Source organism: Miniopterus schreibersii (genome assembly GCF_964146895.1).
Source record: "Miniopterus schreibersii genome assembly, chromosome: 13".
In the NCBI taxonomy this organism is placed as follows: domain Eukaryota; kingdom Metazoa; phylum Chordata; class Mammalia; order Chiroptera; family Miniopteridae; genus Miniopterus; species Miniopterus schreibersii.
This window is the reverse complement of record NC_138113.1, coordinates 14,756,366-14,782,912: the sequence shown is the minus strand read 5'-3', so window position 1 is coordinate 14,782,912 and position 26,547 is coordinate 14,756,366. Positions and strand designations below refer to the sequence as shown.

At 38.9% G+C, this 26,547-nt stretch overlaps 1 protein-coding gene across 1 annotated transcript in view; it reads right to left on the bottom strand.

Moving 5' to 3' along the window:
* Positions 1 to 26,547, bottom strand: part of TTC27 (tetratricopeptide repeat domain 27) — a 104,718-nt gene that overhangs the window by 29,052 nt on the left and 49,119 nt on the right. Inside the window, exons 11-13 of the mRNA XM_081156906.1 lie at positions 16,073 to 16,168; positions 13,226 to 13,348; positions 2,642 to 2,869 (exon numbers count right to left, since the gene is read on the bottom strand). Coding sequence (XP_081013032.1) covers positions 2,642 to 2,869; positions 13,226 to 13,348; positions 16,073 to 16,168 — 447 coding nt within the window. The remainder of the gene's footprint in view (positions 1 to 2,641; positions 2,870 to 13,225; positions 13,349 to 16,072; positions 16,169 to 26,547) is intronic.

The following is a 26,547-nucleotide window of genomic DNA, read 5'->3' as shown; positions in this document are numbered from 1 at the left end:
TTATTTCTAGTGGAGGAGAAACAAAATTTCTTAAACATAAGCTCTACGTAATATTAAAGGCTCTAAGTGCTATGAAGAAAAATAAAGCAGGGAAGGAAATTAAGGAGTATAAGGCGGTGGTGTGATTTAAAATAGAATGATCACAGAGGGCCTCTCTGAGAAAGTGATATTTAAGCAAAGGCTTGAATGGGGCTTTGAAGCAAGGTGCACAGATATCTGGAAGAACATTCCAGGCAAAGGAAGAGCAGGCACTAAAACCTGACACAGGAATGTGCCTAAAATATTCAGGGGAGTACAAAGAAGTCAACATGTGGAGAGTGAGGGGGGAAATGGGAGGAGGGAAGGGAAGGAAGCAACAGGAGCCAAGCTGGGGAAAGCCTTGAGAGCCACTGAAGGACTCTGGCTATTGTCATCAGGTGATGGAGCAGAGGAATGACACATCTGACTCACATCTGAAAGGACTGATTTGGATGTTTGTTGAGGACAGACAGATGGGGACAAGCATAGAGACAAAGACCAGTTAAAGATAATATATTATTAGGTGAGAGACAGTTAGGGATTTGAATCAGAATGTTGGCAGGTAGTAAGACATAGTCTGATTCTACATGTATTTGGAAGTCAGCTCTGCTAAGATCAGATGTGTGGTAGAAGAGAAAGAGGAATCAAGGATGCCTCTAAGATCAAATGAAGCTGACCTTGGCAGGGAAAGTTTTCAGGAGGGAGAGGACAGTATTTCAGATATTGGAAGTGTAAGTTAGAGTAACAAATGGGGAAATTGGGGAAGCAGTTAGATACAGAAGTCTAGAATTCAGAGCAAAGGCTAGACTGAAAATAAACCTTTGGGAGTTGTGAGTGTAAAGATGGTATTAAGAGCTATGGACTAGATGAGCCAAGGGAGAGAGTGTGGACAGAGATAAGGCCCAAGGACCAGGCCCTAGGGCACACCTAGGAAGCAACAAAGACGGAGAAAGAGCAGCCAGGGAGGCAGGAGGAAATATTAATGCTCAGATGTTGGAAAGAGTGCTTGAGAGAATGACTCATGTCTGTGAGGTGCCTGGCACTGATTTAACTTAGACTATGGGAGGTTAAGGGGGGGAATTCTTTTCCCCCACTCTTTATGGCAGCTGTGGTTAGGTAACAGGCAGAGGTAGCTACTAAGATAAGCAAGGATATGATAGTTTCCCATAAACGTAAAATTTAATAGCACAATATTGAGTTCTATTTTCTACCAAAAAAAAAAAGTCTAGATATAATCAACTTAGTGCAGGATTTTTCAACCTTGGCATGATTGACATTTCAGGCTGGATAATTCTTTACCATGCCACTAGAGCCCCCCATCCATTGCCAAATGCCCCCTGGGGGGCACAAGTATCCCCAGTTGAGAGGCACTGACTTAGAGCAATTTGTCAACAAAAACCAGCCCCTAGCATGCTTTAAGCATCCTTGCTGCCAAATGCAACTGTCAATTTCTGCTGATATTCTGTGCTTACACCTGTCCTACTCTCTTCTCCAGGCTTTTCCCAGCCAGCTGACTTGGAAGATATTCAATACTCAGAGTGAGGAAAGTAAGCAATTAGCTTAACCTGTCATAAAAAAATGTACTTCTGATTTTTTTTCAACGTAAAAGACATGCTCTGAGCCTACTAGTTAAAAAATGACCACTTCTGCATACTCATGTTCATAGGAACATTACTCACAACAGCCAAGAGGTTGAAGCAACCTAAGTGTCCGTTGACAGATGAATGACTGAACAAAATGTGGTACATACATACAATGGAATTCAGCCTTAAAAAGGAAGGCAATTCTGACACAAGCTACAACACAGATGAATCTTGAGGACATTATGACAGTCACAAAGGGAAATATACTGTATGATTCTACTCATATGAAGTACTTAGAGTAGTCAAATTCAGAGGCAGAAAGAAGAATGGGTGCCAGTAACTAGAGGGAAGGGGGAAGAGGAGATTGTTTTACAAGATGAAAAAAATTGCGGAGATGAATGGTGGTGATGCTCACATAACAATGTGAACATACTTAATACTACTGAACTGTACACTTAGAAATGGTTAAGATGGAAAATTCTGTGACATGCTTTTTACCACAACTTAAAAGAAAGAAGTGCAGGCTCCAGAGTCAGACCATCTGGGTTCAAATACTGGTAAGATGTCCAATGAAGTGCCTCGCTCACAGTACATGCTTGGTAAACATTTTCTCTTACAATAATCAACAACCCATTCTGTTACCCCATTTGTATAAAAGCTTTTCTTTCATTATTGATTTCAGCAATTCCTTGCAGTCCTATACTGTCTGTAATTTTACTTCTGATACATTTCCTTCCTAACCTATCTTTCCAAAATGGAACCTAATTTTAATAGTTGCATTTGCCTTAAGGAAAACTAACAAGTAACAAAATGAAACAGAAAGTCACTAAGAGAAACACAACAGAAACTCAGTAAGACAGAAACAACATAAAGTCCACTTTTGCTGACAAATAAGAAGTGTATCAGAGACTAAGTTCTTAGCTCTCAAAAGACTATCTCACCAGCCATTAGGACAGAAAATGGGTACTCATTCCATAAGAATCGAAATCAAAGAAAACTGTCAGTGTTGAGAGCAGCTGGGGTTTCGTGAATTGTCTAACCTGCATGGGATTGATCTTCACCGAGTGCTCAAAGCACTGCACGCATTCCTTAAACTCCTTGTTTCGCAGGTGAAGGAGGCCTTTGGAGCGCTGAGCACGAGCACTGCGATGCTGGGACAGCTCCCAGGCCTTGTCATAGTAACGGTGGTCACGAAGGACATCTCCAAGCAAGCAGTACAAACTTGGCGTTTCTTTTTTCTGCAGCTCTTGCCTAAGGATTTCTTCTGCCTAGAAATAACAACAGAAATAACTAAACTGCTATTTTTTTTAGGACATATACATCCTTTACCCCACATGATGCAAAATTTTATTTTAAAAGTTGGAGATGATCAGGTTATTTCATGCATCTAGGACACAGGCCGAACAAGAAAACAACCAAAATAAATAATGAAGTTTTAAAATGTTACCCCTATAATTCCTTTATTTGCAGAAAATACAAGTTATTAATGTATCTAACAATAACTGTAAGGTCACCTCTCTCTCTCTGAATATATATATATATATATAGATATATCTCTCACATATATGTAGATATATTCAACCAAATTATGTGTGACAGACTGTAGCCTCAGCAGGACTTTTGCTGAAATACTCCGTGTACTTGAAGGCATTCTCTTGGCAGCGTGGCACTGAAACTTGACACACACACCCTCCCAGAAATTCTGAAGGCTAATTCACTTTCTTTCCTGCTTTAGTGGATTCTAGTGTTCTGTGGATTCTGTGGTCTGCAATTAAACAATGCCCATCATAGTAACTGGTTACTGAAGTGCTCATAGGCCACATACCCAGCAGAAAATGAACATTTGTGATTAGTTATCTAATCTGGTTGGATTTGAAGACAATGAGGATTCAGTGATCTGAGAGTAGAACACTGTTAGACCATGATAATCCAGTGATAACAGGATTACTTAAGTTACCACCTGTGGTTACATAGAATAAAGCACCCAGCTAAGGCAAGGCTTTGTGCTTCGAGTGATAAGACACTGTGAGGGAACACAGGACTGTGAGGTAGGGTGGCTGCTTCTAAATTCATTGCACAGCTCAAACAAAGGAAATGACGCTCAGTGTTTTATTTTTATTTATTTATTTGTTTGTTTGTTTATTTATAAATATATCTTTATTGACTTCAGAGAGAGGAAGGGAGAGGGAGAGAGAGATAGAAACATCAATGATGTGAGAGTCATTGATTGGCTGCAGCCTGCAACCTGGGCATGTGCCCTGACCAGGAATCGAACCCTGATCACCTGGATCCTAGGTCGACGCTCAACCGACCTCTGAGCCACGCCCGGCCAGGTGACGCTCAGTGTTTTAAATCTTCACAGTCAGAGAACCAGGGAATTGCTATGGTTGCCTAAAAGAATTCTATTCCCTTGTAACTATTAAGCTGGTATAGACAAAAGACAAATGCAGACACTACTCCTGCAGGACTGCTGAGTCACAGTATAGGATGACTTCAGATTCACCATTCTATGTGCAACGTAAGCCATCTGATTGGGTTACTCAGGTATGTTTTAGTCATTCATCTTATCTTCTACATTGATAAAGACATTATCTCAGTTAATCCCTACAATAATTCTGAGAGGTAGATATTAATATGCCCATTTTTAAGACAAAGAAATAAAAGTTTAGATTCCTTGGTCAACTGGTCAGCCCCAAACCAAAGATACTAAGTTGAAAAACAGGATAATTGGATAGAACACTACACAGAGGATAGAAATAGAAGCCTTGAAAATGCTAAAAACCAACTAGACCTAACAGACATCTAAAGAGCACACCACCCAACAACAGCAGAATACACATTCTTTTCAGGTGTACACAGAACATTCTCCAGGATACACTGTTGTTAGGCTGTAAAACAAGTCTCAGTAAATTTGAAAGGACTGAAATATACAAAGTATGCTCTTCAATCACAGTAAGATGAAATTAGAAATCACTAACAAAAAGAAATTTGGTAAAGTCACTAATATGCAGAAATTAACACACTCCTGAATAACCAATAGGTCAAAAAAGAAATCACAGGAAAATTAGAAACACTTTTGAGATAAATTACAAATATATATATATAATTTATATATAAAATATGCCAAAACTTATGGGATGCAGTGAAAGCAGTTCTCAGAGGAAAATTTATAGCTATAAATGCCTATATTGAAAAAGGAAAAAGATTTCAAATCTACCATCTAATCTTCCACGATAAGAAACTAGAAAAAGAAGAGTAAACTGAACTCAAAGAAGAAAAAGGAAGAAAATAATAAAATTAAGGTGTAAATAAATAAAATAGAAAATAGAAAAACAAAAGAAAAAATAAACAAACCAAAATTGGTTCTTTAGACTCTAAAGTACTAAAATCTGAAATAAAAGATGAGAAATTACCACCCTCCTACAGCAATAAAAAGGATTGTAAGAGAATATTATACTCCATAGGTATTCCGCACTTAAAACAGGATCCGAGACTCAGAATATCAAACCATACCCTTAAAGCACCTGTAGGATCAAAAACTACCATTCTACAAATATTTATTCTACTTCTAATTGGACTGTATTATAGACCATGAAGATTCACCAGAGTCCAAAGACATATAACACATCTAGTGTTCGCAACCTTTGTCAAAGAAGGCAAAAAATGCAAATGAAAGATTAAATAATCATGAGAAACTTCACATTTGGAAATGCTAAGGTAACTGAGGATTTCAGATACTTCCTCCACCAACTCATACCTACCTAAATGCCTGTAAGAATGAAGAACATAGAGAGTGGGTGGTAGGCAACTTCTTGTTACCAAACAACATCAATTCCAGGTATTTTATCCACTGGAAGACAGGTCTGCAGGGCCAGAGGGAGGCAGCTTCTAAAGGTCAGAAATGCCAGAGCAGTGACTTGGTCTGAACTGGCCTCTTCTTTCCTCAAATTCCTATCCCACACTTTCCTGTTACAAGTCAATTATTCCTCCTTGAGATCCTCCACCTCTTTGTCCTGCCAAGAGAATTATCTTTCCCCTGGGCAATGCTTGCAGGATATATATTTCCTTCCTTCAATTCACTGCACTGCATTCCTCAGTCTTCTTCACGCTCTCCAAATGCTCTCCTACCTCCTCCACTTACCTACTCCATTTACATAATTTATTATCTAATAAAAAATTACAAAAGATGTGCCTAGTGAACATAAATAAAGCACAGGGATTGTAATAGCACTTTTGCAATATTAAATATGGGTGGCCAGAAACCTTCGCAGGATGCAAAAGCTTTGGTGTTTATGGCTATGGGCTGCTGCTGCTTCCCTCTGGGAAAATACAGATGTGCACCCTTACAGGCTATGAGGTTATCACCTAAGTGTCTGTTAAACAGGACAAAAATACACTTCCAGACATACAAAGTCAGAATTACATGGGCAACTGGCTGCAATGCATCTGAGGTGCTTGCAAGAACCTTGTCAGCTGCAAACCCCAAAGATCACTGTCCTACCCACACACATATATATCTTATATATCTAGGCTGTTTCAACAATGTATTATTTTATAATTGTATGGAGCTAATTATTATTCTTAATACAAGTTTGGGGCTATGACCACATAGTGAATCTAAGTTTAAAATTAAGTTAGCCAAGACTTAAGGAAAACCTGCAATTATGGCTGGAATAAATTACACTCAACTTACTTTACCTGAGAAACCTGCACTGCTCACAGCAAGGGTCACACACTCACATGCCCAGAGATCTTTGCCAATTGCTGAGAATGAATAAAGCAGGCTGGTGAGTGAGCATACAAAAGAGGAGCCACAGCTCAACTCCAACCAATTAGTACAATAATGTGGGAATTTGACCCAGTGTTTCCACATCAATTGATTCTTTAAGAGAAGCCAAGAAATCTAGATTTTTTAATGAAATAGCCTGAAAATGTTTACTCTGACTTTTTTCAAAACACTCTGTAAGCGAAACAAAATACCTCTTACAACTTCAGACCTGGAGCATTCAACTCCCACCCTACAGTGGACACCAGTTGCTCTTTTTCCCACTCAGCATCCCTTCCCTGACCTGATAACAGAACTCCTCTTGCCCGAAGAGAACCCCTTCCATGTGGTTCTATCAGAGGTGAGGGCACATGACCCCCTTCAGTCTTCAGTAGGACCTTTCTTTTAGAGCCACTGAATTGACTATTTTTCCATTGGGATTACTAAACTTGGGCTTTCTGGGCCCATCTTGTCTGCCTCATGGAGACAGCTACGAAGTCATGATGACATCATCTCAGCCCCTGGATGTAGCTATCACGACAGGTCTACAAGAATTTTCAGTTGCATGAATCAATAAGTCCTCTCCCCCACCCCGTTTCTTTGTGTGTGGGGTTGGTTTGTGTTTGCCTAAGCTAGGATATGTTGGTTTTCTTACAAGCAAAACAGTTCTAACATCTCCCTAGAAAACTGTTGCATAATCCATTCTAGTCTTCCAACAGTAAGAAGATCTGCATGGATGTAGGTGCCTTTAGTCAGAAAGGCACTTCAAATGCCAGTTCTACTACTTACTCATTATATGCCCTTCTTGGCTGTGATTTGTGCCTTGATTTTGTGAATTAGCAGAAGGAAATGAAAATTAATGTATGGTAAGAGTGGTGCTCATCTGACTTTGCCTCTGGTCAGTGTATAGAAATGGGGAATTGGCACACCAACAACTGTAAGAAGCCCTCCTGGCAAAGAATGAAGGGGGAAAATGAGCTCTAGACCCAGAGATGGTACTAACTACAAAGAGTGTCTTTGAGGACTACAGAAATGACAGAAGTGGGTTTAACAGCTAGAAGTTTATACCAAGGGGACAGAAAAATAGGCAGGTTAAAAATTTTTTTAAATAATATTTTTATTGATTTCAGAGAGAGGAAGAGAGAGAGAGAAACATCAATGATGAGAGAGTCATTGATCGGCTGCCTCCTGCATGCCTCCTGCTGGGGATCAAGCCCACAACCCGGGCATGTGCCCTGACCGGGAATTGAACCCCAAGATCTCCTGGATCATAGGTCAACGCTTAACCCCTAAGCCACGCCGGCCAGGCAAGGTTAAGAATTTAATGGAGCACTAATGGTCAAATATGGCCACCTGACAATAGCTTTAGGCTTTAAAAAGTGTGTGTGTGTGTGTGTGTGTGTGCTGCTAACTCAAACAGCTTGAGGCACATTTTCTAATTCCAGCATTCCTCCCTGAAGCAGGAAGCAAAGATGGATTCTGGTTTTTGCCAGAGTAGGGGCTGGTGCCCAGAGATGGAGACTGACCCCTGGAAAGGTGACCTACCATCCTTAGCACAGTGAGTAAGGCCCACAGGACAGAGCCAGGAGAGCACAAAGCACCTTCCACTCTGATGGTACCCAGACAATCCTTCTAGCAGAAAGCAGTCTAAATTCTTTTCTAGGAGCAGCACTGAGAGGTAAAAAGTACAAAACACTCCACTCGGCCCCGTCGGTCATTCCCAGCTAGGCTTCCTCTGCGTGGCGCCCAGTCCTACTCACTCAGCATGAACTGCTCCCGGACTGCTTCTTACATTGATGTGTGTGACGACACCAAGCTCTGGGGCTTGATTTTTCAAAGGCTACTTGGCAACATGAATATTCCAGGCCCAAGATAAAACAGAATAATTAAAAACAGGCAGAGTTACCCAATTAGCTGATCATCTCCTATTTATATTACCAAGTTATAGAGTGTTTTCAGCTACATTGCCTACTTTTAGCATTCAAGTGAGCCCAACAGGTTTTAACTGACAAATGGAATATCTAATTTTTTAAGGGTTAACAAGAATCATGATGGAAGGCAGGTATGGGGAAAAAGTGTGGGATTCAGAGAAAAGAAAGGCCTGAGCTCAGGTTCCAAACTCTGCAACGCACCAAGGCATGGTTTACCAACTCATACTTTATAAGTTGTTACAGATATTATATGAAAATGACAAAATAATTATATAAAGAACAGAGTACATGAGAGGCACTCAAAAGCTGCACTCTGTAATAACAGCATGCTCACAGCATCTTTAGCATCTACTGAGCAAGATAAAAATTCTATTCTTAAACGTGTCCCATTTCTATTCCTAAAGTTAAAAGGTTTAAATGGGAGGGGAGTGCTCTCATAATTTGTTTTTGGAAAGAGAACACATGGAAGGGGTTGGAGAGGTATCTTCACCACACGTAAAGTCCATAAGGGCTGTCTACTTGGAGATGTGCTTCAATGCAATAACTATTCAGTGAAACACCTACCAGTCATTCATTTGAAAATACTTTTGAGTACTTACTACATGCTAGGCCTATCCTAGGTTTTGGGGAGATAGCTGGAAACAAGATAGACGCAAGACTGGTTGTTAAACAGCTTACAGGCTAGTAGGTGAGAGAAGCTAGCAAGTGGGAAATCAGAGTAGACAAGGTGTCATAGGCGCACACAGGAGAGCACCACCAACTCTGGGAGGGAGGAATCAGGGAAAATTCCCTGTAGAAAGTAGCCACTAAGGAGAACCCTGGAGAAAAGGAAGGAGTCAGCTGGGGGGCAAGTTCCAGACAGACAACAACATGTACAAAGGTCCTCAGGTGAAGCAATGCTGCAAAGTTAAGAAATTAGAAATGGTTTTGTCCTGCTGAAATTTTCAACACAACCGGGATGAGCAAGCACAAACAGGGGTGAAGCAGTGAGAAAAGAGTGGGGGACAATGCAGTTAGCACTGTAAGCAGGAGTCAGACCATCAAGCAGTGTGCATTGTGTCGCATAAAAGACTTCCATTCATGCTGAAGAGCTCGGACTTAATCCTGGAGAATGTGGGAATGAAATGACCACACTAGTCTTTTAGGAAAATCACTCTGGCTGAAGTGTGGGAAAATAACTTGTGGAAAATCTTTTAAATCATATACAGAAACTATGTTAGCAGAAAAAACCAAAAAACCCAAACCAACTGCCAAAAGAATCCAAGTTGTGTCTGGCGGGTGTGGCTCAGTGGCTGAGCAGTGACCCATGCACCAAGAGGTCACTGGTTCAATCCCCAGTCAGGGCACATGCCCAAATTTTGGGCTCAATCCCCAGTAGCCAATCGATGTTGATATTTCTCTCATCTATGTTTCTATCTCTCCCTCTCCTTTCCTCTCTCTCTAAAAATCAATAAAATGTATTTTTTTAGAAAAAGGAAAAAAGGTACAACAGTTGGTTCCTCATTCCCTTGAGAAAGTCTTTGTTTACTGAATATTTAAAAAAAAAAAAAAAGATGTTAAAAACATTTACTTACAATTTAAAGAAAAATACTTTAAGAGCTCATGGCTACAGTGATCTGCAAATGTAGCATAATGAAAGAAAAGGCTACATAATCTCAGGTAAACCTTGTTTGCTAGAAACAAGAAAACAAGAGAGGTCCCAACCATTCTCTCTCCCTTCCCTTCACCCCCATCCCTTACAACCACCTTATGCCAACCAGCTCAGTCTTTGTCCTTCATTTAGGGACCAAATTTGCTCAACAAATTAAGAAGTTATCCATATGGCTTGGGGAAACTGCTACAGTATGCCAAGTAACTTTTAAAAATTACATGCTATCAGATGAGAACCAGGTCTGACCCCAAGGTCAAGCCAAATTAATCTTTACTGTTTTGCCAATGGTCATTAAATAATGAGAATTTCTGTAGTAGTTTCTAAATTAGAAAATCTGAGACCTTACAATAGCAAGTGCAAAAATGAGCACCAGACACAATGATTAGAACTAGGTACTTTTCCGAATTTGCCTTTTAAAAAGAAATTATGCCAGTAAGCACTGAATTCAATGATTAAAATTTCACAAACTTCTAGTTAAGTCAAAATGTAGTGACAACCACTGGCACTTGACCAAATCTAAAAGAATCTCAGCTGTTTTAGAAATAAAACATTTGCTTCCAACTTGAAGCAAAACTTTTTAGGAATTATGGTTAAACTGATTTGCTAATATAGCATAAGAAAAACAGGTAAGGGAAGTCTTTTGTGGCAAATAAAATGCTAAAATCAACCTTTAAAATCAAGATTTTGAGAAATGTTTGGCTGTAACTCACAAAAGACTCAAGAAAAAGTAAATAACTATACATTACTAAAAATTAAAATATACGCATTTTCTAGAATAATTAGAAACATGGAAATTTATCATTATTATAAGACATTTCTTACAAGGTTATGTGCAAATTTAAAAAAAAAATAATGCCACAACTACTTTAGGGACATAGTCAAATCTATTATCTGAAAGAGATGGATTCATTATATTTTTTTCTTCTACAGTTAGAGAAGTTCTCTACTTTCTATATTTTCTAAAAATAATTAAATGAATTTAATATTTCAAAATGGGCTTTGGGTTTTGTGATTCACCAGCTTGCTTAACTATTTCAAAAATTACTGTATTTTTATATATAGTACTATTTATGTTTACTGACCAATGTAAAAGTCTAGTGCATTGAAGAATGATGTAATGGAAACTACATCAGACTCAAAGGGGGTGGTGTCAAGATATTCATTCGCTGATTCATTCCTTTGTTAAACAAATAGCTGAGTACTAATTCAGTGCCAGACAATGGGCCCTAAAAAATTTTTAAGTCCCGGAAGAAACATAATACTGTATTTCATCAAATTTGAGATGCCATCAATTGCAGGACTAACTCTTTAATGAAGAGAAAATGCTTTCAATAAAGACATACTGCTTGAATGAACCACATCAACCTTTTGCTGCTGTGATATTTTTTCAATCTGTTCGGGTAAATTTGGTAATTTTTCCAGCCTTTGTTCGATATATTGCTTGGCATTTTAAATGGCAGCCTTTCTTTATACATCTCAGTGCAGAACAAAATTCATTTGCTTTGGGGTGTCTTCCTTTCTTGGCTCCCACAAAGCAGTTAGTTGTTTTTTAAGGAAAAGTAAATGGAATTGTGAGGATTTTTCCAATAACAAATGTTTACTTCCCTAATATCAAATTTCCATTTCTCTACTTTGCTTCTGTCCTTTTCTGTGTGTTCAATAACTTTTTGTTTCAGTGCCAAGTTATAATGGAATCTTTCTGAAGAAATTTTAAATGGCAATTACATCCAACCTATGCAGCACTGACACTGTGCACATAATTCAATCAAAACGATGGCATGAAATACGGTTACAACTTAGCTTGTACAAGCACAGGCCATGACAACCTGGTCAGGTGGCCACCTGACTGACAGCAACTGGGAGGTGCCATCAAGTGCTAGATATATTCCAAATTCAGAGATGTTAAAAGGTGAAAAAATATGTCTTAGAATTGCAGCAGTAATAGCAGCAAACATTCATGTAGCACCATGAGGAAACCCCCACTCTATGTATTTTACATACATTATGTCATGTAAACCTGTAAGGTCATAGATTATCTGCCTCTAGATAAGAAAACCGGGGCATGGGGTAAGGGGATTAGGGGGGTGGTACTTTGCCCAATATCACATGGCTCGAATGGGTCAAGGCCAGCATTTGAATCAGGACAGCCTGGGCCTAGAGCTGTGCTTTTAACCACTGCGCCATGCAACCTCTCAAGTTAATGGTCAATAACTGGCCTTGTGACCTGAGGCAAATCATTAGAGACTCCCTTCCTTATGTGGAAAACTAGGGAACTGGAATAGGTAGTCATGAAGCTCTTTCCCAGAATGAAAATATTATAATTACATAACCTTCTACAGTAAAAGTTTATTCCCAAACTAGTTTTTCCTTAAGCCAATACAATTCAAAGACCTCCACTGCCATTAGTGGTTAGTGAAAGGAATGTAACTTTTACTACTACCCTAAAATTGACACACTTTAGAAGGTATTTGTGAAACAGGCACACATGTACTTGTACTGCTATTTCTCTTTTTTACCGTGAGGGGAAAAGGTTGACTATAGACATAAATGACCCAATTTGTGGGTTTTACTCTCACACTGTACTTATGATAGAAATTAAGTGATTTCAAATTTTAATTCAAAATTAACATATGATTTCAATGTGTTGGTTTTAATAGATAGGCCCAATACAGAGCTCCTTATTCTTTTAAAAATCTTGCTCATTTATGAGGGGGAAGAACAATAAATTAATAATGGGTGCAAACAGTGCAACATTTTCCCTCCTGACTGAATTTAAAGTGGGATTAAATGTGCATTATACACTTAACCACTCCTCAGCCCCAGGATGGGGGGTGGGTCGGATTTTCTTCTACAGAACCAGCAGCTGCTCTCCTTCCTAGACAACCTTTCTTCAGGCCCACGGCCTCTGATCATCAGAAAAACCAGCAATGATGAAAATAATTCCTAATATTTCCCTGTGAAGTTGTCCTATAGGAGGAGAGTCAGTAAAGGAAAGAGATCAAAATCTGAAGTGTCTTTAAGCTTCAATTACTTGTTCTTAAGACATCAAATACCATAGCAACTTCGGCCGGCTTGTCTTTTATATATACATACCCATGCAGGCACGTAAACAGAAATCATTAAAAAGAAAACATTAAAAAGATTCCTGGGGGGAAAAAAGTAGAAAAAGGAATATAAGTGAACTGTTGGCAAAAGTAGGCTTAAAAAACAAACCAAGTGAGAAGATGCTCAAAGACAGAGGGCTCTTGCCAGCACACAGGATTTCACCATTACATACCTTCCCATGCTGCCCGGCTCTTTCATAACAAATGACAACATCTTCCCACATTTCTAGCTTCTCAAATATCTGAAGGGCTGAACTGGTACATCCCAACTCAAAGAGTAAACTTGCAAGTTGGCGCTAGAAAAATCAAATTAAAATAATGAACATTTTTTTATGTGAAGACAGATTCCTGTTTCACTTGCATGTTTATCCAATATACCATTTTAAGGGTCTGCTTATTGTAATAAATGCATAATTTATATAATTCAACCTCAACTAATTAGGAATTTGCAATGATTCAATACTTACCTTTACTTTACAGAAAGTAAAGGATAAACAATATAGAAACTGTTCAAAATACTCAATATATCATCCCCCCCCCACCCCCCCCAAGAACTCAGAAGAAATTAAAAAGTAAACTCAGGCCCTGGCCGGTGTGGCTCAGATGGTTGGGCGTTGTCCCATGCACTGAAGGGTTGCTGGTTGGATTCCCCGTCAGGGCACATGCCCAGGTTGTGGGCTCTATCCCAGTAGGGGGTGTGCAGGAGGCAGGTCACATATTGATGTTTCTCTTCCCCTCTCTCTCAAAATCAATAAAAAACCTAAATAAAATTAAAAAAACCTAATACAATGTTATATTTCATTATATCTGAAACTGGAAAAAAAATAAAAGGAAACTGAACTCAAATAAATAGATCAATAAATAATAAAAATTCCAAGCAGTCAATATAAGTGACATAAAATCTATGTATTAGCTCTTGTGTACTTTATTCATGAGGGCATTTCTGGCTCTTTCCCACTCAGGTCTACTTAGATTTATTTTAAGTACATTCTACAAAACTTAGCTACTCAATTTCCCAGTTTTTGACAAACAAAAATGGACAAATAGTGGAAAGGTCAGTGAAGGTTAAACATATTCAAAATAAAAATATCGTGGTTTATTACTGGGCCATCCAACAGGAATGAAAAAAAAATTAGAAAGGTTTAAACAGTAGGTGAGGCTCTTGAGTAAGTTACGGTTTCGTGTTAGAACTGTATTTTCTCTCTTTGTGCACTTTACTACCCTCTCAAAGTCAGTGCACATTAAGAATTAAGAAGCTAACGGATAAGGAAAATCTGGGACTGACAAATCGAAATAAACCTGAAAATTATAAGTTAATATGTTAACAAAATAAATAAAGGGGATGGTCCAATTCTTTTGCATCCCATGAAGTATAATAGAACTCGGCTACTTTAGGATATCTGACTGGACATTTTCAACAAACAGGCATGGGATGTGGGAGGCAGAGTAAACCCAGTGCCCGTGCAGTTTAGCAGCTTAAAATTTTCATTTAATAAAGAAAGTTATGGCATCTAAGGATGTGGCTGGCTAGCAGCAGCAGAAAGACTAATTCTCTTTTTACAATAAGCTATGCTACTTCTTGATCTTTAAAAATAATACATAAAGATAGTGCCACTTCCTATAACAACAGAAAAAATGATTTAATTTCATAATGAAAGAGAATGTTTGTGTAACTGCCTAAAAATTCTAAAATCCACAACTTCCTAAGCAGATAAAATAAACATTTAGCCTAAATTCTACTTGAACAGTATTTAATTTTCCTAATGCTTCTGTACAGGAGATTAAAAGCTACACCCTCAACAGACATGTTTTGTCATAATAGCTGAGAGTCTGAGACGTTTATCTACCACAAACCACACAGTACAAAGCTCTTGGAAAATTTCACAGATCATGGTCAGCAACATGCCCAAAAGTTCCAGCTGTTAAACTTTCTTTATGAAGAAGCTACTCCTTCGAGACGATATAACAAAGCTTTTTAGGTGTCTACATTTTACTGGGACTCCTTCAATAGACAATGTGAACTCCAATGTGTAATAAACCCCCTGGAACCCCCTGGGCTTAGAATATAAGTGACTCTAAGAAATCTTACAATGGGGATTCTAAGCCACTGAATGGGGAGGTGGCATTTGTAACTCTAAAGCTGGTTCAAATGACAATAGTTACTAAATCATCTAGAAATTTCTGGCTGGCACCATTTGACTCCACCTAACATCTCTGCCAGAGCTCCTTACCTGTAAAATGAGGGTGTTTCACAAAATTATTGCAATAAAATAAGATAATGTGTGTGAGATGCAGAACAAAATGCATGCCTCATACTAAGCACGTAGTCAAAGCTGGTTGTTATTAGTGGCTGTAATGAAGAGATAAGAAAAGGAGGTAACCTGGACTAAAAGTTGGGAAACTAGAGGTCTAGTTTACGAACAGCTGTGTGACCAACAGTGGTAAGGGGTACTTAATTGCACTGGGCTTCAATTTTCTTCTCTGTAAAATTAAGAAATTGGACCAGGTGCCTAAATCGCCTTCAGTACTAAAAATTTTACAAAATAGGGGGACCACACCTATAACATAGGAGAACTATGGATCAATGGGGAGGGGGGCAGAATCTCCTCCCCAACAAGGGGTGTTAGGAGGAAAGTAGTTCAGGGCCTCACAATGGAGTACGAAGTAAATGCTTTTTTTTACATTCTGCAAATAGCTTGGTTTAAATATTCATTCTCTGGCAGAAAGTCCTTACAGGGCTTTTAAATATAAAAAGTTACTTTGAAAATGAAAGCTTCTGTGGTTCTCCTATTATTTAATTTCAAGGATTCTGTTTATCTAGTTTTAAATTCTTTTTTAAATGTTTTAAAAGCCTAATATCACTTTAATCAAAATAGCTATTTGAAGTAACTGACAATCCCCAGCTATTTTTATTCTTTTCACCAAAATACTGGAAAACAGAGATAAATTGAAAACCATTCTTTTCTAATGCATTTATCTCTCAAATGCAAAGTATACCCAATAACAAATAACAAAAGTACCTGAATGACCCAGTGAGGTGGTACTTGACAACAGTAGAAAATCTTCAGACGTTCCAATACAGATGTAGTCTTGTCTTCAAATTGGTCTGCAAGAGCCTTAAGAACAAACATCACAATCAGAATCTATATGTATAATAACTTTTTAATATAAACAAGATTTTGATTAAACATTATACAAATGGACACGTAAACAATAAAAAAACACTTTGATAAGGTGATGGATGTATAAATTTTTTCTTGAATTTCTATAAATGTTAAAATTTTGAAAAAACTTAAAATTAATCAACATTTATGAAAACATGTGCATTAAAAATTTATCAAAAAAATGTTTTTAGAACTAAGATTTCCTATAATAGTTCTTTCAAAGAACTATCCTTATTAATCAGCCCTTTTACTTTTTCTATGAAAACTGTCCTTTAGTGTATCTATTTCTCAACCCTAATGTCACTTTGACAAAGGCATTGTCTTAATATGAATCAGAGAAAAATTATATGGAGAACTTCATTTAGGGCTCTTTTCTCAGGAACAAGGTGAAAGTGAAAGGTGGATCTATTTGATCACAGGCAGTGAGCTTTCTTCCTCTTTGGGAACAGAGCTGTAAGGCTGGACATTCATTCATGCAAGACCACCCTTAGGGGACAGTGGACAGCAGCAGCTACATGCACTGAAGCGCCCTGTCTGTACTGAAACACCCCCACGGGTATCAATAGCTGAACATCCGGAAGCTACCAAGAAGACCAGGACGGCTGACTCAGGAGAGACGCCAGAGCCAACTGCAAAGTCAAAGGCTGGCACTATGCAGTGGTCAAGTGATCAGCCATCAAAAGAGCTCACATATTCAGCATCAAAGTGAATACAGACACACTCTGGAGTTCCTAAGCAAACACATGGACAACAGTCCTATTACCATGATCATCTTCACCTGTCTCTTAATCTGTCATTCAGTTTAGAGCAAATATATATATATATATTTTTTTTTTCTGATATATACTTAGATCTTCTCTAAACTAAAAGCATTTTTGCAAAATACCATACTGAAATTTTCTTTTTTTGCCAGCTGACTAATTTTCACAGCCCTGTCTCATGAGGACTAGATGGTAACAATATGGCAAGGTTAATATTCTGGTGTTAATACACATACTACAGTTATGTAGGAGAATGTCCTTGTATTTGAGGATGGTGAAGTGCCATGTTGGCAACTTAGTTTCCAATACTTCAAGATACAAATGATAGCTGTACTGTTCTTGCAACTTTTCTGTAAATTTGACATTGTTTCAAGTTTTTACAAAATTAATTTTTAAAACTTAAATTCTAAGAAAGAGAGGGAGAGAAAGAAAGAAAGGGAGAGAAAGAAAGAAGTAGCAAGTCCAAACTTCCTCAGAAGGAAGAAAAGGACAAGAATCTAACATATCCCAGCAAAAGCACAAGACAAGGAGACCAGTTTCTGCGAGGAAAGTGCTCCTCAGTTGGGGGAATCTCTCTATTACTAGGTGGGAAATATATCTGTCAGCCTAAGAATATCCTGTAGAATGAGAAAATACTCATTACATCACTTGTTTGACAATCCAAGATGTTATTCAATCAAGTCAGTCAGAACAAATTGAGACATAACCGCACTTCTAAACTATCATGGTCAAAATATTTTTAAAACTTTTCTGGCCTTACTTCAGAGAAACTTAATAGCAAAAAGGTTGCATGCTTCTGCCCAAAGCTGTTTAGTTGTAGGAAGGAGCAAAGAGAAGAAAAACTTCTGGCTGAATACATATGGTTACAATACATAAATAAAAGATTCACTGAATTACTTCATCAAAAGGGAGGAAATTTTTCTTTTTATCAAATTTTTTTTCTTTCTCTGAAAGGAAAAAAAATAACCAATGCTTATTTAATAATAATACAAAAGCCAAAAGCAACATCACAGCACTTACTTTTATGAAGTCCTAATTACATGAAAAACATTTTATTTTCAAGCAAAACTCATGTTGTTTGCTATAGTTACTGCATCTAGCTAAAACATATTAAGCACTCAGTAAATACATCCTGATTTATTAATAAACAAATTTGTTATGTATTTCAGATACTCTAAGATACTTTTAGATGATCTCAGAGTAAGTGTCTCTGATAGTCTCAGATACTGTCCAAAGGCAAAGACCACAGGAGAGAGAGGGCAGAGAACCAACCCTCATTTGAGCCGGAGCCCATGAATAAGCCCCTGTGCAAGTACAGTCATGTTTCGTGAACTTGATCAGGCTATACGCATGATAAAGATTAAAAACAGGATTCTAACCTATCTTCTCTCCTGCACAAAATATACTTCTTTGCACTTTAAGCATGACAATCACCAAAGTAAGATCCACCTACCAACAAAACTAAGAACATTTAATTAATATTCAAAAGAAAGGGCTGACGGTGTACATCCCCTACTGGATTCAAAGTACTCTTTTCTATTTGCAAATTAACTATAGATACAGGGGCATATTTATAGCACACCTCTAGATTTTTCAGAGATTATTTCAAACAAACTAGAATCCCATACAGGCATGGAAAATAATTTCATTATACAAATAAACTGGAGTCCTTTACAGAAGAAACAGTGCTGGTATGGATTCTGTTCTAGGTGTATCTCCACCGAGCTGTCGTTTAACCACAATGGCACTCGTCTATGAGGTGATTTCCTCCATGATCTCTGCAATTCCAGCATTCTATGAGTATACGGCTTTATCAAGAGTATTCTGTTTTATTTCAAGCACTTGAGGATGTTTGTTAGTTAGTTTTAGGTGCCCTTAGCTGAACACAAGTATCATCAAGTACCCAAGTAGTGTGGAAAAGAATGGTAGGGCGGCGGGTACTAGAAGAATGGGACTGAAAGAAAGTGAAGCCTCAGTTACCACTGTGTATATTTATGTTCACGAACGCGGGCGTAAACAATGGCTCAGGGAGAAATAAGCACTTTGCGAGCTTTCATATACACCCAGAAATTTAGGCAAATGGCCTCTAAACCAGTGTCCCACCCTTTCACCTGTCATTTTCTCTTTCCAGTTTCTAAATGTCATAAATGTTACACCTGAAAGTCACAGGCACTGGTCATAGTTAAAGCTGGAGGTGGTCTGTAGGAAGAGGAAGAGGGAGAGGGAGGAGGGAGGAGGGAGGAGGGAGGAAGGAAGCAAACAGACCTTAAACCAATCACGAAGAACGGAAAGCAAGACAGTGCAGTCCAGGAGGGTGGCAGAGAGGAGGGCCGATGGGAGTGATGGTGAGCAGAGAGAGGGACTGTCTAGGGCTCAGTCCCGGCACAACCACTGGAACACACCAAGACAACTTCATGGTGCGTCACTGTTGTGATACAAGACTGTCTTCAAGTTTTAAGACACCCCCTTTTAAAAAGCTGTTCTCCCCAAACCTCACCTTGAAGCACTTATACTTCGAGTGTCCTTTGAGAAAAAGTTACTTGTGCACCTGGATTCCCCAGCCCTATGCAATAACAAACCAGCGTTCCAAGAGCCACAGTACACAGGTCAGAGGATATCACTATGAAAGGGGAACGAAGAAATAAACCCCAGAAAACAATGATGTGTCCTCTCTTCTTAATGCTCTGTTTTCAGCAGAGAGAGAGCTTTGCCCCAAAACCCAGAGAATTTCAAGACTGCAGTTTAAAGCTAGCACAGAGAGAATGATTTGGTACAGAAGGGCAATTCTGAACAAGGTCTGGTAGGATGCAGGCTTTGTGTGCTCATATCTAAAAGTATGGAACAACGTATCTTCAAAAGAACAGACCCACCCTTGCACTGAAGGCTACTCCTCATTGTTGCTAGCATGATATCAGTCTTTATCAGCTTTCTGAAGAGCCAAGCAGAAATTAGCCGATAATCTGAAAGGTATGACTGGTCTCATGCCGGAGCTGCTCAAGATTAACAGCGCGCCTCTGCCTAAAGCAGTCTTCTCCGAAAGTGTCCACCGTCACCGCCACCTCCCGGCACCGAAGCTGAGAGCTAGGCTGGAGAGCCCTATGTGAACAAGCAACTTGGAAGTGGTTTGCAGGTTCAGGCAAGTTTGGGAAATGTTGCATAAGGCTATTAAGATGCACACAGGGTGCTCTCCCAGGAAAGGTCAGTGTGTCAGTTCAATCAACGCAATCTGACTGTCCAAGAACTTCATGTGCCCCTGCCTGGAGCCTGACTGCCTTATCGTTTAGTGCCTTTGGGGGGGTGCTTTAAGTGGGTGCACTTTACTCCGCCCCTTAGTAAATTCCTTGGCTATTACCTATTTTTTTCACTTTCCTGTAACTTACCAGGGTTTTTTAATTTTTTACCATCAATAATAAAGCTTATTTTGTGTTGTATATCACTTGTCCCACTCTTTTACCACTTACCTAAACCACTCTCATGAAGCTCAGATCCTGGATTTAGCCCATCAGCATGACTCCAGCAGCCCCCCCTTGGCTTCTGCGGGACCCAGTGTCCTTTTCCCACAGTGCCACATCCTGATATTCTCTGCACTGCAGTTTCCTCCCCAACCACCTAAATCGTAGGCTGAGAAGCTGAGTTCTGCAACCCAAACCCTTCTCACAGAAGCTTCTACTCACTTCGTCCTGCCTAAGCTCATTCAGCCCCTTTCCCCTAGATGGTGCTTTATACAGGTGATGTCTTATACTGATAGCTTTGTTCTTTTTTAAGCCAGTTTTCACAGCTTCCTTGGAATAATGCAGCCTTGTGGATAAAAGCACGGACTTCACAATCCCAGGTAGACCAGGTTTGAGTTCCAGCCCAGCTATAAGACCCTGAGTAAGTCACTTCAGTTTTCTGTCCTTCTGTTTCTTCATCAGTAAAAATGTAGATAATGCCTACTTACTAGGATTATTTAGCTCCTGGCATATGAGTGTTCAGTAAATGGTAGTTAACCATACACAGTTCTGAATAAACAGTAGTAGCTATAATTATACCAACAAATAAAAGCATAGCTATAGTCACATGAGTCAATACTTGCCAATAACTTTCCAATGCTGCACATGGTTATCAGTGCAGGTACAAACAGAACCAGAACGGAAGACACATTTCCATGTCTCAGATATTTGAAAGCTCAATGGCATATCTCAGCATACTAAACATCATCATCAGAGTGTGGACAGCACAGAGTCCATCCAAAGGTGATAAATCAAGAAACAAAACTATAGTATAAACTATAAAACTAAAGATATATAATAGCAGTGTAAATATTTTAAGTTATAATGGACACCACTAAAATAACAACAAAAGAATGTGCTAAAAAACAAACTGGGGTTCAGAGGAGAATTTATATCTTTCACTTGAGATTCTTCTGAGTGAACTAAGTTCTTTTTTTATTATTATGTGCAGTAATAAAGTTTTTTCTATGCAGTTTAAAATAAAAATATATTAGTTTAAAAGTACCATCAAAAATAGGGGATTGGTTAAATAAATTATATCAGCTCTATTTAACAAAGCGACATGTGACTGTTGGAGTGAATGAGCTAGATGCACAGGAACTGGCTCGCAGAGTTGATCAAGCTGTTATGTTAACAGGAAAAGGGCAGAGCGCAATCCAGACTGTGTGACTGCAGTGATGTTAAAGCATACTTGTTTACTTATGCATAGAAAGAGGTCTAGGAGGGTGCAAACTGTTGAAACTGGAAGGCAAGCAGGGGGGGGAAGCTCTTTTTACTTTCCATTTCTGTATTGCTTACATTTTTTCATAATGAGCAGGTATCATTTCTATAATTAAAACAACTAAGAACAGTGACATAGTTTAAAAAACAAAACACACTTTGCCACTACTAACCATATGCTTAGTCCAGATGTTACACATAATGCCCAGGAGAGTGTGGCATTCCATCCATACAAAAATAATCCAAAGGATCTCTGCCTCGAGTTATTCAAACATAAGTACAAAGCTCATGTATAAAGCCTGACAGTATGTTACTGTGGCCAGTTTTTCCCCCAATTAAGGCTTTTGTTATGACATGCCTTTAATCATTACTAAAAATCAAACAGCCGTATAAATTCCCAACTTCTAAAGAGAAATCTTTCAACCTACACAGGAGCAATAATCTCCACAATGGTACCAATCACCCAGGTCTGGGCCCCCTCCCTCCGATCATTAACCATGATAAAAACCTAGATTCTGCCAAAGACAAGTGAAGCTACAGTATCAAGAACAATTTTTTTAATTGCTTAAAAATTGTGAAATCTCGATTAGCTACCACAGTTAAGAAAGTCAAATTACAGTATGAATAGTCTCTAGTGACAGAAAATGGCTATAATCTCAAATTTCCAATTCAGGGCAATGTCCTCCCAGAAATCCAAGGGAGAAGGAATAGGTCCCTGCTAGGTTAACATCTTCAGAGGCAAAGCCACCGGGACATGGGCAGATCTTTCCAATTCAAATTAACAGGTTTAAGAGACAACTAGATAACATTCGTGAGCAAGATTATTTGAATAATGAACATACAATAATCGCATAGTAACCCTCCATGACTGAGCTCAGTTTATCGAACACTAAATGAAAGCAGTTAATGTGACAGAAGACAAAGATGACATTTGGTTTGCACAAGCTTTTTGGCTTGGACATAAGAAAGATGGTCCCTTTGAATGTATGTGGTTTCAACTAATTTGCTTCGTATTTGGATTATACGTAGAATATACTGCTTTCACCATAATGAAGGAAAAAAGAAAGACATGAGTTTATGAATAAAGTTAGTATTTAGATTTGGATCAGACAGGGAGGGGAAGCTGAACGACAGTAGGGAATACAACTACTTCATACTCCACTGGTAAAAAGCAGGGTATAAATAAATATTGGACATAAATACTGTGATCTTATAACACTGATTTATTCACCTTGTGCTGCGATGCACCATTTCCTTTTTAAGTTTGATGTCTCACTTAGAAATCCCTTCCAAACCTGCCATCTTTCGGACCTGCCACTGGATCTTTCCATGCAACTGCCTGTCACTGTGTAAGTTACAGTCCAGACCATGTCATTAACTAGTCAGGCAACCTGGGGCCAGTCACCTGGCCTCATCACACCTGCATTTCTCCAACTTGTAATATGACAATTTTATCACTTTATACAGCTGAGGAAGGAAACAGATTTCACAGAAACAAAAACAGAAATTTTCTGAAACACTGTTTTATACACACATGTATTTTTTAAATCATTTTCCTCCTAGTCTTTAGGGACACAGTAACTTCGACACACACGGTAATATCAAACTCTGAACTAGAGGAATCGGCAAAAGTTCAGATTATGAGGTAAATGGCTCAACAATGATAGAAAATTAGACAAATTTCTCATCCATCTTGTTACATGATCTGGCTAATTTACAAAAATTCTGGGTTGGAGAGTGGAAATATTTTGTTTTGAGATACTATGCTGCAGAGGCAGAAATAACAACTCCCTCATTCTGTTTCACAGGTTGAGAGGTACAACTCTCTCCATAATGCAGCATTCCAACAGCAAGATGAAAAGACTCCAGGTTTAGAAAGGCCGAGACAGGACAGAATCCTAGAGTGGAGAGACTCGGCTCTTCGTTTAAACCCATTTTCCCCAAAGCACATCCTTGTCCATTACCTAAAAACATAACCTGCACAGTTCACAGAATGATGCAGGTTTTGAATTGAAAAGATATATTATATACTTGTAAACAAATTTACTTCTGTACTTTTTAGTTTAATTGCTGCTACAATAGAAAATTGAATGCTGACTCGATTATTTTATATGCCAAAGTTAATGGGAGAGATGAAGACAAAGCCAATCACTTCTAAGTCAAAACGTCCTTCACTGATAGGTGGATGTATTCTAGTGCTCTGTTTCAGAAGGCCACAATTTTAAGACATTTAAACTGTTCCCCCCTCCAAAAAAAGGTATTATGTGACTTCCTTGAACAAGAAGTCATACACTTACCTTAATAAAATATGCACAGTTGGTCATTTTAACACTTTGGTCCTTTCGACACTTTGCTGTGTTACTGTGAAGTGAATTTTTAATAAGTGGAATTCAGCACAATAGGGGCAATTCATCATGAAGTCTGTAAGACGCTGACCATGGAACCACAGCTTCACCTCCCTTCTTGACTCTGTCTGAGGCCCAACTGTGGGGTGTGAGTCAGCCGACTGCCTCAGGCTCCCAGCTGCTGCCGAGTCCCCCCAGCTCCAGAGAGCACCTGGCCCGAGGTTTCACCTTAATCCAGTGGATGGGAAGGGAAGGTTGAAGGTAAAGGAGACAACGGGTGGGAAATGCCTGGGCTGTGCCGGGCCTGTACTTCAGCGCAACTTCTTCCTTACCCTATCCTGCTTCCTCCCAATTCTCTTCACAGGCATTGAACCCTAATAAGGCTGGCCCCCCTAGCTGTCTCACTATTCTGGAGACAACAAGCTGTGAGAGTAATATAAAGGGGCCTGAAGATGGTAATTAGTAAAAAGAGGTAAGATGACTACAACATGAGACAAACTATGAAGCACATGCTAAGGCCTCCCTAAAATGTTTCCTGATTCTAGCTCTGTGCAGGAAGAAAAGCAAATCGACATGGTAACTGCACAGTATTTTACTGAGAGTGCAGGGTCTGAGAGAGGATGGAGTAGAAAATAATTCCAAGACAAATAACCTTGCCTCTAGAATGTAAGCTCCTTGAAGTCAAAGATTATGTACTAATTGTAACAGCTCCTATTCCACTATTCAGAACTAAGTCACATGGCCCCTCCTACCTGCAGAGCAGGATGGGAAGGCATCTACCGGATAAAACTCAAGAGGACTGTTACTAAAGGAAGGAATGGGAGAATGGACAATTGGGTACGATCAGCATTCTCTGGCACAGAATCCACTTCTGCTTTTACCATAGCATCCTGCCTGTGGATTATTTTTAATATGGTAACAAATAATATGCTCTATTCTTAAGCTTATCTTGCTAACATGAACTAACATTCTGTCAAAATAAAAAGAGAAAAGTAGCCCAGCCGGGTGTGGCTCAGCGGTTGAGCGTCGACCTAGGAACCAGGCGATCGGGGTTCGATTCCCAGTCAGGGCACATGCCCGGGTTGCGGGCTCGATCAATGACTCTCTCATCATTGATGTTTCTATCTCTCTCTCTCCCCCTCTCCTTTCCTCTCTCTGAGATCAAGAAAGATATATTTAAAAAAAAAAAAGAGAAAAGTAAATAAGTAATGGTAGTATAAGAATACATCCCACTGAATAAAATAGAAATCCATGAGTCCACACTCTAATAAACAAATGAGTGGAGGAATAAATAAGAAGAGAAAGCTCTTTCCTACAGCACAATACCAATTAATATATCATTAAATAATTAGAAAATTACCACTTGGCAACCATCATGGTAATAACTTCCTCAGGCAGGAAACATATGCTAAAACTAGTGGGTAAAAGCTGGATGACAAACAGGATAATCTCAAAGTAACTCCCGCAAAATGCTTATTAATTACAAAGGGCAAATAGTAACTTAACACTGGGGAGAAGCCCAACAAACATGACCTTACTCAGGTGATCACATAGTATCACCAGGGACAGGACAAACCACGTCATGTGCCACCTGAAGGAGGTGCATAAGAGGAACACAACGACACTTCTATAAAAATGTCAAAACTGTATGAACTGAATCTAATCACAAAGAAACAGACCAACGCGAATTGAAGGACAGTCTCCAAAATAACTAGCGGGTAATCTTCAAGAACATCACACCCACAGAGGTCAAGAAAAGGCTGAGGAAACCTTGTGGACTAAAGGGGACTGTTGGGATGTGACAGCTACATGTCATGCTCGGACGCTCTTCCAACAAAATACATTATTAGGACCGTTACTAAAACCCAAATGGGGCCTTCTAGAAATGGATAGATGGGAGTCTTTGCACTATTCTTACAACTTTTATGTAGGTTTGGAATTGTTTAAAAAATAAAAAATTTTTTTAGATATTACTTCATTAACCACATGAAATCCTACATCTTTTGCACAATTTTTAATTTTTCTTGCCAATTTGCATCACATGTAGTTTATCAGAAAATCAGTGACAGAAGCTGCCTGCTACTGAGTCACTGGACAGGAACAAACATTAGTACTGAATGGAGAACGATGCCCGAATGAAGATTAACTGTACATGTGATCAGTACATTAATGAATACTTTTGTGCTAGAATGAGTTTTATGTCCTTATACAATCTGTACTTGTGGAGCTGCCTATCTTTTTAAGTTAACTCTTACACTGTCTCTTTTAATGCTCACCATAAACCTATACTGTAAGTACTACTATCATTACCTTCTTTCAGAGGTGACGTTGTGATTCCTAATAAGCCCCTTTCACCATCCCTGAGTTTATGCTAATGAGGTGATTCTTGGAGGATAGGGGTGGTGGTCAGAGGAACCAACACTAGAGTTGAAACTTTCAGCCCCATCCCCAACCTCTAGGGAGGTGAGAGGGCCTAGGGGTTGAGTTATGACCAAGGCCAAGGACTTAATCAA